Source organism: Hippoglossus hippoglossus, chromosome 20 (assembly GCF_009819705.1).
Source record: "Hippoglossus hippoglossus isolate fHipHip1 chromosome 20, fHipHip1.pri, whole genome shotgun sequence".
Classification (NCBI taxonomy): domain Eukaryota; kingdom Metazoa; phylum Chordata; class Actinopteri; order Pleuronectiformes; family Pleuronectidae; genus Hippoglossus; species Hippoglossus hippoglossus.
In genome coordinates, this window is record NC_047170.1 from 20,287,828 (window position 1) to 20,302,541 (window position 14,714).

Here is a 14,714-nt window from a genome sequence, read left to right on the forward strand (position 1 = left end):
GATCACTCTCCCGCTCTCTTGTCATTGGTCAGTCAGTCTAACCTGCAGGGTGTGGTATCTGGAGTTTACCAGCAGGGCGGCGGCGACATGCTACTTGACACCCGTCATCTTAACGTCAGCAGACTCACTGGCCCCCTCTACTGGAGACTGCCCCCCCAATTCGAAGGCACCAAGGTACTGTCACCCAAACACAGTTTTAACATTTGACCTTTAACCTTTAGAAGTTGCAGTCTTTACACAATGACTGTGCGAGTGATATACATCCACTCATTATATATATATATATATACCAGTCCTCCTTAAACCATACCCAGCTGTGATTGGGCGAGAGGTGGGGGACACCTGTCTGTCTCTAACCTGTCCCTCTATGACCTGTCTGTCTCTAACCTGTCCCTCTATGACGTGACGTTTTGTGTAGCTGATGTCGTACGGCGGACTGTTGTCTTACATCATCACCTTCTATGCTGAAGACGGTATGGGACTGTCCAATCAGGAGCCTCAGGTTCTGATGAGGGGCGGGACTCTGAGGAAGCTTGTTATATACACTGACATGGTTGCCCCTAGCAATGGCGTCACGACTCAGCATGACATCAGGATGACAGAGGTACAGCTGCAAGGAATCCTGGGAAATTAAGGAAAGAGAATGCCATATATGAATATTACCTGTGACAGTGTATCATAACGTGTGTGTGTGTGTGTGTGTGTGTGTGTGTGTGTGTGTGTGTGTGTGTGTGTGTGTGTGTGTGTGTGTGTTTGTGTGTTACAGCACAAATGGAAGTATTTTAACTCGGTTTCAGAGAAGGCGGTGAGTCACTCTGACTTCATGTCCGTCCTTAGTAACGTCCAATACGTCATCATCAAAGCTTCATATGGGACCAGACTTCAGCAGAGCAGGTACTTTATATACATACACATCATACATATACACATTTTTATATATGTTGTATTATCTTTTACCTTCACTTCATTGGTCAGTTTCTCTCTTCAGACTTTTTGACTTGAGGTGAATTGTTATTGCAACATGTATCTTTGTCATTTCCTGTGTTATGTTGTTAGGATCTCTAACATGACCATGGAGACAGCGGGGGAGGTGGAGTCAGAGGAAGGGTCAGAGGTCACGGGGGGTGTGGCCAGACTCATTGAGTCCTGCATTTGTCCACCTGGATACATGGGACTGTCCTGTCAGGTAACGATTAATAAAAGCATGTGAGCCTGAGGCAGCTGAATCAGGACCTGTCCGTCTCTAACCTGCCTCTCTGTCTGACATGTCCCTCGTTCTTGACCTGTCCTGTCTCTTTTCTGACCTGTCTGTCTGCAGGAGTGTGCAGCAGGTTATTTCCGTCAGCCTCAGTCTGAGTTGTCATCTCAGAGTCAGAAGTTGATGTTTGTTCGTCCGTGTGTTCGATGCCGCTGCAACAACCACAGTGAGAGCTGTGACACGGAGACTGGAGAGTGTCACGTAAGCACATGCTAACACACAACAACACATTATAACACATGTTAACATACGCTAACACACGTCAACAAACACTAACGGACGTCCACAGATGCTAACACATGCTAAAACACAACAACATATGCTAACACATGACAACACATCCAAACATATGTTAAAACATGTCAACAAAAGCTAACAAACAACAACAAATTATAACACATGCTAGCCTACGCTAAGACATGCTAACCAACATTAACAGACTCTAACACATGGTGACAGACAACGACATCCTAACACACGTCAACAAAGGCTTACACACACTAACACACACTAACACACGACAACACATCCTAACACTTGTTAACTTTTTCAGGACTGCGAGCTACACACCAGCGGGCGAAGCTGTGAGCGGTGTGCCCCAGGGTATTATGGGAATACAGTCAATGGCTCAATCAGTGACTGTTCACTTTGTGCCTGCCCCCTACGGGACAACAGGTAACACTACACACTGATTATTTATTGAATGGACAAATTTTATTTTATTTCACTAATCTGAGCTGTGATTGTGTAGTTTCAGTCCGACTTGTGAGTCAGATGGAGCGTTCGGGGATTTTCGCTGCACCGCCTGTCAGACGGGATATGAGGGGAGATACTGTGAGAGGTGAGTAAATCCATCACGCTGTGACATCACACTGTGACATCACACTGTGACATCAGGCTGTGACATCACGCTGTGACATCAGGCTGTGACATCACGCTGTGACATCCGGCTGTGACATCACACTGTGACATCACACTGTGACATCAGGCTGTGACATCACGCTGTGACATCAGGCTGTGACATCACGCTGTGACATCCGGCTGTGACATCACACTGTGACATCACACTGTGACATCACGCTGTGACATCACACTGTGACATCAGGCTGTGACATCACACTGTGACATCACACTGTGACATCAGGCTGTGACATCACACTGTGACATCAGGCTGTGACATCACACTGTGACATCACACTGTGACATCAGGCTGTGACATCACACTGTGACATCACACTGTGACATCACGCTGTGACATCACACTGTGACATCACGCTGTGACATCACACTGTGACATCACACTGTGACATCAGGCTGTGACATCACACTGTGACATCAGGCTGTGACATCACACTGTGACATCACACTGTGACATCAGGCTGTGACATCACACTGTGACATCACGCTGTGACATCAGGCTGTGACATCACACTGTGACATCAGGCTGTGACATCAGGCTGTGACATCAGGCTGTGACATCACACTGTGACATCAGGCTGTGACATCACACTGTGACATCAGGCTGTGACATCACGCTGTGACATCACGCTGTGACATCACACTGTGACATCACACTGTGACATCACGCTGTGACATCAGGCTGTGACATCACACTGTGACACACTGTCATCCTGCAGGTGTTCAGTTGGTTACTACGGTAACCCCTCATTACAAGGAGGGAGGTGTTCGCAGTGCACGTGCAGTAGGTGGGGCTCCGTCCACTCATTGTGCGACGCACAGACAGGACAGTGTGAGTGTAATCCTGGGGTCAAAGGTCAATCGTGTGACCAGTGTGACGAGAGACACATCCTGCAGGGAGGAGAGTGTGTATGTGAGTAATAACACACACACACATACACACATACACACATGTTGCTTGTTGTCAGAGGTGAACAATGTGTTTGTTTTAAACTCCAGCATGTGACGATGAGTGCACCGGCGTTCTGTTGACTGACCTGGACGAACTGCACTACCACTTCCTGTCTGTCAATGTGAGCGGTGTTACCTTTGCACCATACCGCCAGCTGGTGGTGCTAGAGAACCAGACCAGAGGCATGCAGGTACAGACACAATCAACCAATCAGAGCTCAGCTATCAGCAGCATGCAGCCTGATGATGTCATGTAACAAGTTTCTGGTTTGTTCAGGTGATTTTATCGGAGAAAAGTTCCGTCAGTGTTCACGTGTCCAGAGTCAAAGACGAGTTGAGTCATGTGACCTCTGACCTCCGAGCGTTACTACAGCAGGTAACAGGCCAGCTTACATTAACTAACTAACCTGTGGAGGGTTATTCGTGCATATTGGTTACATTATTATGATTATTAATTAATAATGATTATATTATTATTGATTATTGATGAAGAAAGGTCCTATCTTTGGTCTCTGCTTCAATCAGGTCACACATCTGTCTCACCACATGGAGGAGGTGGACCTGTCTATCAACAACAGCCTCTCCCAGAGTGCACTGCTGCTGCAGAGTATCAGCAGCCTTCAAGACAGTATTCAGGGTAAAAACCAATCCAACGCAGCACAGAGACATAACAAACAACCTGCAGACATGATGATGTAAAACTACTCTGACATCTGATTGGTACAGTGCTACTGAGGGAGGCGGAGCATCTGAACCAGACCACAGAGGAGGAGCTTGAATCAGCCAATCAGACACATCTGTTGGAGGAGTTAGAATTCATGCTGGAAAACATGAGAGCCGTCAATCTACCGGCCGCCAACGCCGCAGCTCATCAGGAGCTCAGGTGTGTTTGATAAAAACATTAACAATTGTGTAAAATATTTTTTCATCTTTATCCTGACGTTTCAAATTAATTTTATTCTGATGTGGTTCTCTCTCTCTGCAGCCTATCAGAGTCTCTCGCTCACTCGCTGCAGGTGCACTTCCTGTCCAGCAGGAGGCAGATTGACAACAGGCTTCTCCTCCTCTCCAACTCCCTCACTGACGCCAGGGAAACGCTGCAAAACGCACACATGCACTTAAACAATGCTACACAACGAAACACAGAGACACACAATCTGCTGAACAACACACACACTCTGCTGCACCAATACCAGGTACACACACACACACACACACACACACACACACACACACACACACAGTGTTGCTATTGCCTGCTGATTAACTTTCTCTCTTTGTCTCTCTCTCTCTGTCTGTCTCTCTCTCTCTCTCTCTTTGTCTCTCTCTCTCTGTCTGTCTCTCTGTCTCTCTGTCTCTCTCTCTGTCTGTCTCTCTCTCTCCCTCTGTCTGTCTGTCTGTCTGTCTGTCTGTCTGTCTCTCTGTCTCTCTCTCTGTCTGTCTCTCTGTTTGTCTGTCTGTCTCTCTCTCTGTCTGTCTCTGTCTCTCTCTCTCTGTCTCTCTGTCTGTCTCTCTCTCTCTGTCTCTCTCAGTCTGTCCATCAGCATCTGACAGACGAGTGTCTCTCTGTCGAGGGAGTGATGGAGGAGAATCAGCTGATGTTGGACGACAGCATCAGTTTGATAAACGAGTTAACAAACACAACCACAGTGAGACAAACACTTTCTATGGAATAAATCGACAACAATAACAACAACAATCACATAACAAACACTAACTCACCTGTCCAGCAGGTGGAGGTGTTGGCCGGTCAGCTGGATCAGTGGCGCCCCCTGTTGAGGGAACAGGTGGACAGTTTGGTAGTTGGACTTAAGATGACAGATGCTCTGGAGAATGTTTACCGTGCAGAGAACCACGCCCACCAACTACAGAGCCACGCCCACTCCCTGCACAGGTAACTGTGTGTGTGTGTGTGTGTGTGCGTGCGCGTGCGTGTGCGTGTGCGTGTGCGTGTGCGTGTGTGTATGTGCGTGTGTGCATGTGTGTGTTTCTGACATTAACATTAAAATAAACCTCTCTGTTCTCAGCTCTCTGTTGTCAGTGTGTAACATGTCCCGGAATGGAACCCAATTGGTCCAGATTGAGAGTGACATCACGATCATCATGCGAGTTGAGTCCGCCCAGCAGGTGGCATCGGTTGCTTATGTCTCCGCCTCCCACGCTCTCAATATGGTACTAAAGACAGGAAACACTCACGATGACATCACGGTCCGTCAAAGACTAATCTGTCGTTCATTCAGAATAACAACGAGCAGCATTTTGACACACACGTCTGCTTTCTGTTACAGACCGCCCAATCAGAGCAGCCGCTGTCCAAGGACGTCAGAGCCAATCAGAACATCAGCTCCGCTGTTTTACAAGAAAGTCGACGAATAAATGAGACAGTTGAAGGTGTGTTTACCTGTGTGTTTACCTGTGTGTTTACCTGTGTGTTTACCTGAGTGTTTACCTGTGTGTTTACCTGAGTGTTTACCTGAGTGTTTACCTGTGTGTTTACCTGAGTGTTTACCTGTGTGTTTACCTGTGTGTTTACCTGAATGTTTACCTGAGTGTTTACCTGTTTGTTTACCTGTGTGTTTACCTGAGTGTTTACCTGTGTGTTTACCTGTGTGTTTACCTGAGTGTTTACCTGTGTGTTTACCTGAGTGTTTACCTGTGTGTTTACCTGTGTGTTTACCTGAGTGTTTACCTGTGTGTTTACCTGTGTGTTTACCTGTGTGTTTACCTGTGTGTTTACCTGAATGTTTACCTGAGTGTTTACCTGTTTGTTTACCTGTGTGTTTACCTGAGTGTTTACCTGAGTGTTTACCTGAGTGTTTACCTGTGTGTTTACCTGAGTGTTTACCTGAGTGTTTACCTGTGTGTTTACCTGTGTGTTTACCTGAGTGTTTACCTGTGTGTTTACCTGAGTGTTTACCTGTGTGTTTACCTGTGTGTTTACCTGAGTGTTTACCTGAATGTTTACCTGAGTGTTTACCTGAGTGTTTACCTGAGTGTTTACCTGTGTGTTTACCTGAGTGTTTACCTGTGTGTTTACCTGAGTGTTTACCTGAGTGTTTACCTGTGTGTTTACCTGAGTGTTTACCTGAATGTTTACCTGAGTGTTTACCTGAGTGTTTACCTGAGTGTTTACCTGTGTGTTTACCTGAGTGTTTACCTGTGTGTTTACCTGAGTGTTTACCTGAGTGTTTACCTGTGTGTTTACCTGAGTGTTTACCTGAGTGTTTACCTGTGTGTTTACCTGAGTGTTTACCTGAGTGTTTACCTGAGTGTTTACCTGAGTGTTTACCTGTGTGTTTACCTGAGTGTTTACCTGTGTGTTTACCTGAGTGTTTACCTGAGTGTTTACCTGTGTGTTTACCTGTGTGTTTACCTGAGTGTTTACCTGAGTGTTTACCTGTGTGTTTACCTGTGTGTTTACCTGAGTGTTTACCTGTGTGTTTACCTGTGTGTTTACCTGAGTGTTTACCTGTGTGTTTACCTGAGTGTTTACCTGAGTGTTTACCTGTGTGTTTACCTGTGTGTTTACCTGTGTACAGATTAAGACATAACTAACGCCCATCTCTCTTCCAGACCTACAGCTGAAGGTCTCCATGGTAACCAGCAGACTGGGACTTATCAAAGACAGTGTCCATAACTCAAGCCTCCTACTCCGTCAGCCAATCAGAGAGCTGCAGAGTCTCTCTAACGGTCAGTAGTTTCAGGCGGTGCCTCCTTCAATACGACAGGATGATGTATTGATTGATGTATTGATTGTTGGTAGTTTTTTTTCTTCCACCAGGTTCAGCTGTGTCACTGCAGCAGGCTCAGCTTCAGACTGCAGCAGCACACTCTGGTCTGCAGGTGGCGCTGCAGCAGCTGGAGAGACTCAAAGATCAGCTGCAGGATTCTTCTTCTGTGGTGGAAAACACAGTCAAAACAGTGACAGAGACCAACCAGCTGGTGGCGCACACAGACACTGCTGGTGCGTCAACAAAGTCTTATCAGTTAAATATACAAAATAACACTCTTGTAATACTGGCTTCTCCCATTTTCTTTGTGTTCAGCCAATGATGTGCAGCGTAAGCTTGAGGAGGCAGAGCATCGTACGGAGCATCTGATGGAGCGCATAAAGCCCCTGAGCATTCTGGGAGAAACACTGAGCCGGAATCTGTCCGACATCAGAGAGCTGATCGATCAGGCTCGTCGACAGGCTGCATCGGTACATGAACACAGACACGGGCTCTGATCAATGAAACGATGAAGATCCTGTAAAACTACATCCTCACTTTTCACTCAAACTGACACCAAACGATGATGATGATGGTTTTGATGATGTCATCAGATAAAGGTGGCGGTGCAGGCGGACAGAGACTGTGTTCGATCCTACAAACCTCAGATTGACTCCAGTAACTTCAACACTCTGAGTCTGATCCTGAAGACGACGAGTAAAGACAACCTGCTCTTCTACCTGGGCGGCATCACCACGGTAATAACACACACACACACACACACACACACACACACACACACACACACACACACACACACAAAGGTCTTATCGTCATAACAGGTAACTGTCATTATTTGATCTCAGTTTTTTAACTGGACCGTGTAAATTAACCATTTGTGAACGTCCTTGTGCGCTCAGGTGGACTACCTCGCTGTAGAGATGCATGATGGGAAGGTTTCTCTGTTGTGGGATTTGGGGTCAGGAACTAACAAACTGGAGTTTCCTGGACTCGACATAACCAACAACAGGTGGACCAGAATCAACGCTACACGGTAACTACACGCCAACCACACGCCAACACAATCATCAATGATCATGTGTCTGAAAAAGCAGATGAATTAATAACTTGGTTAGTTAGTTCAGCTCTTAGTCAGGACTACTTAGTGTCAATCAGGACTAGCAAGCATCAGTCAGGACTAGTTAGTGTCAATCAGGACTAGTAAGCATCAGTCAGGACTAGTTAGTGTCAATCAGGACTAGTAAGCATCAGTCAGGACTACTTAGTGTCAATCAGGACTAGTAAGCATCAGTCAGGACTAGTTAGTGTCAATCAGGACTAGTAAGCATCAGTCAAAACTAGTTCATTTTGATTCAAACTCTTTCTATGAATCCCCCAACATGAGATCCTGCACCCGGGATCTTAAACTAAACTTTATTCTTTAATCCCTTTAAATACTGAGGTTGATCTCAAGGAAACTTCAGGAATTTCATGTTATTGTGTAAATTGAACTCTTTGATTTTAATGCCCAACATCCCTCAAACAGTTGTAGTTATAAAAAGAGGAAACGTAAATGTCTTGTTTGTATATGTATATAACCCTTTACCCAGTGGTTACATGTTTTCCGTTCAGGTTTAAAGCCTCACCGTGTCATCTGATGATTTGGTCATGTAATATTTAATGTCACGTCCTCAGGTTCGGGGCGCAGGTTTCTCTGTCGGTCCATCAGCTGGATTCGGAGGTGTCTCTGTTGCCCACGGTAACAGGTCGATCAGTGGGATCGTCCCGAGTTTTAGACATCGACAAAAACACAGTGATTCACATCGGAGGCCTGGGCGCTCACACTCAGGTAACATGTGTGGAAGTAATCATGTGTGCGACCATGTGTGTGGAGATGAACATGTTGTAACTGTGTATGTGTGATGTCAGAGCCCCGCAGCGCTGAGGTCATCGACCTTTCAGGGCTGTTTTGGCGAAGCTTTGCTCAACGAGAGGAATATCGGACTGTGGAACTACGACAGCAGAGAAGGAGCATGTGGAGGCTGCTTCAGCAGGTAAAACCCAGAGGACACACATGCAACACATGTATGATCAACACAACACATGTATGATCAACACAACTCTCTCTCTCTCTCTCTCTCTCTCAGTCCTCAGACGGAGGAGACGTCCTTCCACTTTGATGGATCTGGATTCTCATTGGTCCAGAAATCTCTGCGTGCGACGTCGACGTCGATCGTGTTTCAGTTTAAAACTCTGTCGCCGGGCGGATTACTGCTCTACCTGGCTTCTAACAACACGGTACGACACACTCAAGGCTTTTATTGAAGCTCTTATTGTGAAAAGAAGCATAGACATGACCTCCTTCGTGTCTCCTGCAGAGAGACTTCCTGTCCATTGAGCTGGTGGAGGGGCGTGTCCGTCTAACCTTTGACCTCGGTTCAGGCGTTCTGATCCTGACGTCCAACAGGAAGTACAACACAGGAGTGTGGTACAAGATCACGCTGCAGAGGAACAAACGCAAAGGTGCGACTGCATGTTGCTAAGACGTCATTTAAGTAGTGAGCGTGTTGGGGGGGCTGTTTCTCACAGTTACCTGGTTCCTGCAGGATACCTGTCAATCATGGCTGCCGACCAATCATCAGAGAAGGAAGTGTTGGAGGCGGAGTCTCCAGGGATTGCCTCCGACCTTAACCGCTCTGACCTCGACCCTATCTACATCGGAGGACTTCCTGCCTCCAGACCAATCAGGTGAGTTTGTGGTTTCCTGTGTCCCGCCCCTCGGTTTGAGGACGAGATGTGAGCGAGGATGATGCCACTCCTCTTCATCTGAAGTCAGTTGGTGATTGGATGCTGATCTGAAATGACATCATCACAGATTAACCAAACAAACTACTTTGAGTTAATACTTTATTAATGAGGATGGGAAAACATTTATTATAAATAGAATATAATTAATAGTAAAATTTGTATTATTTGATCACATGATCTTTGCAGATTCATAAATTCATAAATAAAACACCAGAGAGCCATGCAAGGTAATGATGTCACCAGGTGAGGACAAGGCGTGATCACAGGATGGGCGTGTCTTAACTCACCTGTCTGTCTTTGAATGGTTGCTAGGCGACAGGTGGTGTCCAGGTCGTACGTCGGCTGTATAAAGAACGTGGAGATCGCTCGCTCCAACTTCGACCTGCTGAGAGACGCATACGGCGTCAGGAAGGGCTGCGTACTCGAGGTAACACACGCCGCCGATCAGTAAATACTGTTCACACAGGTCAGGTGATCCGATCGCTGATCCGTCATTGGTCACACTGATTGATTATCTCACAGGCGGTGCGGAGTGTGTCGGTTCTGTCCGGAGGCTTCGTTCAGATCTCTCCTCCATCCTTTAGTCAAGAGGCGGAGCTTCTCTTCTCCTTCTCTTCCAACAACCAATCAGGAGTCCTGCTGGCTGCCCTTAGTGACGATCGCTTGCACAAACAGGTGAGGTCACATGACACATGTATGTGTGGATGTATTCACCAGCATGTGATGTTGATCACTGTAACCTCTGTGTGTGTGTGTGTGTGTGTGTGTGTGTGTGTGTGTGTGTGCCCGCAGTACTTCCTGTGTGCTCACCTGGTCTTAGGCACCTTGGAGGCGGAGCTTGGTGAAGTGGGCGGGGCCACCCGGAAGGTGAAAGTGATGAAACCGGACGGATCATTTGGTGACGGAGAAAAACACTCTGTGATTATCACCATCAACAGGAAGTACGTGTTACCATAGAAACACACACCTGCCCCACCTAACACACCTGTCTCACCCGACACCTGTCTCACCTGTCTGTCCTCAGGTCTCTGTCCGTGCAGGTGGACGAAGATCACCTGAAATCAGTCCCTCTGTTGCCAGGCGGATTTCCTCGTCTGTCTCCTGCCTCCTTCTTCATTGGTGGGCTGCCCTCAGCAGAGGATTCCCATCTACCAATCAGATTACAAGATTTATCCAGGTCGTTCAGAGGCTGCATCCAAGACCTGGTGGTGGGCGGAGCGTAAGTCTACCACACACACACTCACACGCACACACGTAGCTTTCTTTGTCTCTGATTGGTGAACTGTTTTCGTTCCGTAGACTTGTCGACCTATCAGGAGCTGTGAGGTATGAGGGGGTGGAGCTTGACAGCTGTCTGTTGCAGAAGAGGGTTGGGGCGGTGCTTCCTGATGACCAGGATGTAGAACCAACTCCAGACCCCACCCACGTATATGTAGCCACGCCCACATATCTGAGTGCCCTGACACCTGGAGCGCTCACGGTAATAAAAACCTTTATTACACATAACTGAACAAGATAATCAACATTTATTTTTGACTGTTGATTATTCCCATTATTGATTACTAAATATACCACTTACCAATATTAATTTTATTGAGTAATGTTTATTAATTGTGACTAATTCAACTCTTGTTGGTTATTCTTAAATCTTTGATCATTTATCAAAATGTTATTATGGACTATTCAGGGTTATCTGTCTTTCATTGATTCGGTAATAACTGATGATAGGTATTGATAATCGGTGAGTGATTATCGATATTGGTTCGTACGTGTTAACGATAACTGATTTCTGTGTGACGCAGTGTGTGTCGGAGGCTGAGCCGAGTTTCCTGTCATCAGCCGCTCAGTTTGGTTCGTCCAGACACAGTCACATGACCTTCGTCATCAACCCCAACACCGTGAGGAAGAGGTGAGTCCCCATGACAAGCAGGGGGGCTGGTCTCTGAGGGACTATCTCAGAATAAATCCCTGACTGTGTGTGTGTGTGTGTGAGGGTGTGTCAGTGTGTGTCAGTGTGTGTGTCAGTGTGTGTCAGTGTGTGTCAGTGTGTGTCAGTGTGTGTGAGTGTGTGTCTCCTCTATGCCGTCTCCCCTCCTCTTCCACAGCGTCTCTGTGAGGTTGTCGGTGCGAAGCCGGGCTGCCAACGGTTTGATCGTTCTACTCTCGGACTCCAAACACACAGACTTCATCGTTGTCAAACTGATGGGAGGGAGACTGATGATGTCAGCTGACCTGGGAAAAGGCCCCGCCTCTGTCACCTCGTCTGTTGCCATTAACGACGGAGACTGGCACGCTGTGCGTTCAAAAACACACATGAACACACACGTGCAAACATGAAACTGTGATGTCCCCAAAAGAACTAACGCTCTAAATGGGTCCTGTTTGTTAAACACTTTTCATTCACATGCGACAGAAATAACATCCCAGGTGATGACGTGAGACGGACGATGTTTGTTGATCATGTTTAAAAGATATGATCATGTTTCCCCGTCTGTCTCTCAGGTGAGCGCTGAGGTCAGCCGGCGCTCAGTGTCGCTGTCAGTCGATGGTTTGAGTCTGGAGTCTGTGACAGTTAAAGGAAACCAGCTGGACGTGGACAACACGCTGTACCTGGGAGGACTACCACACGCATACACCAGCAGGAGGATCAACGTACGTCAATAAATACTCACATTTAAATTTGATCACAACATCAAATGTAACCTGGACTCATTGGTTTTCATTCATCTAATATTTGATCAATCAATGGATGTGATTGGAGTGAGTTGTAAAAAGTGAGCTCACTGGAAGTTTTCATCAGATTTATTTTCTAAACGATCAAATTATCGCGATCACGAACAAACTGATCAGCCAACATTAAAAGTGACGAATGATCAAATCCCTGCAGGTCGCAGCTGCAAACGTAAACATGTAACATGTACAACATACAGTATATAACATACATGTAACATGGTTTATATAAGAGATTCATAACATGTCTGTCCACCTGTCTGTCCCTCAGGTCAGCAGCAGTTTACAAGGGTGCATTCGCTCAGTCAGTCTGAATGGAGCCATGTTGGATCTGACCAAACCAGCCTCACAGGATGATGTCACTTCCTGTTTCACTAAAGACCAGACAGGAAGTTACTTTAATGGCAGCGGCTACGCCATCCTCAGTGAGTCCATAAAGGAAACACCTGCTTTCACGTCGTCATGTCTGATCAGACTGTTAACATGTGTGTGTCTGTGTGTGCAGTGCATGATGGGTATAAAGTTGGCTCGGACGTGTCAGTATCTCTGGAGTTTCGAACGAGCCAATCAGAAGGAGTATTTCTGGGAATCAGCAGTGCGAAGGTCGACGCCATTGGACTGGAGATGGTGAACGGACAGGTGAGCGCACACTTACCCGCGTGTTTGTCTACAGACAGATGAAGAGTCACTGGTCTGTTGACCTTGGCACCCCCCTGCTGTCCATAAAGCCACACCCCCGAGCAAAAATACAAACTAGGAACCATATACGTCACATAGTGAAGTTCACGCCCCCTTTAACAACCAGTCAAATAATCTGCACAAATTCTTGATGAATGTTCCTCCTTCATAAATAAATAAATATATGGTCTTCCCATTCTCACTGTCACCGTGACAACTTTTGTCGATTCTGTTTTTTCTAAGGTGGTGTTTAATGTAAATAACGGGGCGGGACGAGTGTCTGTGCGTTCGATTGGTCAGGGGTTGTGTGATGGACAGTGGCACCGCCTACTGGCCAGAAAAACCAAACACAGCCTGAGTCTGAATGTAGATGGGCGGAGTTACACCACCCCTAACCCCTACCCACAATCCACCTCAGCAGAGACCAACAACCCCGTCTACGTGGGAGGGTATCCAGGTGAGACGCTCCAACCTGTCTGTCTCTTACCTGTCTCTCTCTCTGTGACATATCTGTCTGACCTGTCTGTCTCTTACCTGTCTCTCTCTCTGTGACCTGTCTGTCTCTTACCTGTCTCTCTCTCTGTGACCTGTCTGTCTGACCTGTCTGTCTCTTACCTGTCTCTCTCTCTGTGACCTGTCTGTCTGACCTGTCTGTCTCTTACCTGTCTCTCTCTGTGACCTGTCTGTCTGACCTGTCTGTCTCTTACCTGTCTCTCTCTCTGTGACCTGTCTGTCTGACCTGTCTGTCTCTTACCTGTCTCTCTCTGTGACCTGTCTGTCTCTTACCTGTCTCTCTCTCTGTGACCTGTCTGTCTCTTACCTGTCTCTCTCTCTGTGACCTGTCTGTCTCTGACCTGTCTCTCTCTGTGACCTGTCTGTCTGACCTGTCTCTCTCTCTCTTACAGTGGGAGTGAGACAGAACTGCCTGTCGAGCAGCTCCAGGTTTAGAGGTTGTCTCAGGAACCTCCAGCTCATCAAGTCTCACCTGAGCAACGGTCTCGACCTGAGCTCCGCCCACTTCCTGTTGGGTGTCACACCTAACTCGTGTCCTGTTGTCTAGCGAAGCGCCGCTTGGCTGTGATTGGTCCACAGTCTGATCTCACTGATCTTGGCGTTAAAACAAACGGCTTTTAGCAGCTGATTCTTTTTATCTCTCTGTTTCTGTAACTTTAACTCTGAATCAATAAAGTTGATCTAAAATTATTTTATTCAATTGTCAAATTTCTATTCCAAGTTTTCAGACACATTCAAACTTTTAACGAGTTTCTAGAAAACAGAATTATGAATTAACTCGATGTGTGATGAAATCAAACAGATATAATTAGATTAATTATAACGATGGATGTCTGTTAACATTTTCTGGAAACCTAAAGGTCGAGTCAGTGTTAATTATACGTTATTCAAAAGACAACGCATGTTTTTTTAATTTAAATTTTATTTAATTTTTGTGGGTGACGACAGTTTTTATCATAAATTAAAACATGATGTGTGGGGGGGGTTCATTTGTAACCTGACACCAGGGGGAGTGGTGAGTGTGTAATACCAATAAATAACTTAATAAATAAACATAACATGACAGAAATAAATCATAACAGGGATGTCATAATGGCATATTAATGTTGCATTTTGGGTAAGTACAGTCCTGAATTTAGCTGTAAAAC

General features: G+C 46.3%; 1 protein-coding gene across 1 annotated transcript in view; it reads left to right on the forward strand.

Annotated features, from left to right (window-relative positions):
• The window catches only part of lama1 (laminin, alpha 1), a 26,842-nt gene extending 12,648 nt beyond the window's left edge, over positions 1-14,194 (forward strand). The window contains 39 exon segments of the mRNA XM_034572044.1: positions 1-174; positions 419-604; positions 767-894; positions 1,057-1,186; positions 1,319-1,459; positions 1,812-1,933; positions 2,010-2,099; positions 2,896-3,089; positions 3,176-3,318; positions 3,405-3,503; positions 3,653-3,764; positions 3,854-4,010; positions 4,113-4,323; positions 4,660-4,776; positions 4,858-5,021; positions 5,155-5,299; positions 5,416-5,518; positions 6,701-6,817; positions 6,909-7,091; positions 7,174-7,328; positions 7,452-7,595; positions 7,758-7,891; positions 8,533-8,686; positions 8,767-8,891; positions 8,985-9,135; positions 9,216-9,360; positions 9,444-9,585; positions 9,958-10,072; positions 10,168-10,320; positions 10,438-10,586; positions 10,670-10,864; positions 10,945-11,125; positions 11,448-11,554; positions 11,751-11,940; positions 12,148-12,297; positions 12,647-12,800; positions 12,881-13,014; positions 13,297-13,510; positions 13,959-14,194. The exon segment at positions 1-174 is cut by the window's left edge and continues 9 nt beyond it. Coding sequence (XP_034427935.1) covers positions 1-174; positions 419-604; positions 767-894; positions 1,057-1,186; positions 1,319-1,459; positions 1,812-1,933; positions 2,010-2,099; positions 2,896-3,089; positions 3,176-3,318; positions 3,405-3,503; positions 3,653-3,764; positions 3,854-4,010; positions 4,113-4,323; positions 4,660-4,776; positions 4,858-5,021; positions 5,155-5,299; positions 5,416-5,518; positions 6,701-6,817; positions 6,909-7,091; positions 7,174-7,328; positions 7,452-7,595; positions 7,758-7,891; positions 8,533-8,686; positions 8,767-8,891; positions 8,985-9,135; positions 9,216-9,360; positions 9,444-9,585; positions 9,958-10,072; positions 10,168-10,320; positions 10,438-10,586; positions 10,670-10,864; positions 10,945-11,125; positions 11,448-11,554; positions 11,751-11,940; positions 12,148-12,297; positions 12,647-12,800; positions 12,881-13,014; positions 13,297-13,510; positions 13,959-14,113 — 5,763 coding nt within the window. The 3' untranslated portion in view covers positions 14,114-14,194.
• Positions 14,195-14,714: the final 520 nt, after the last annotated feature.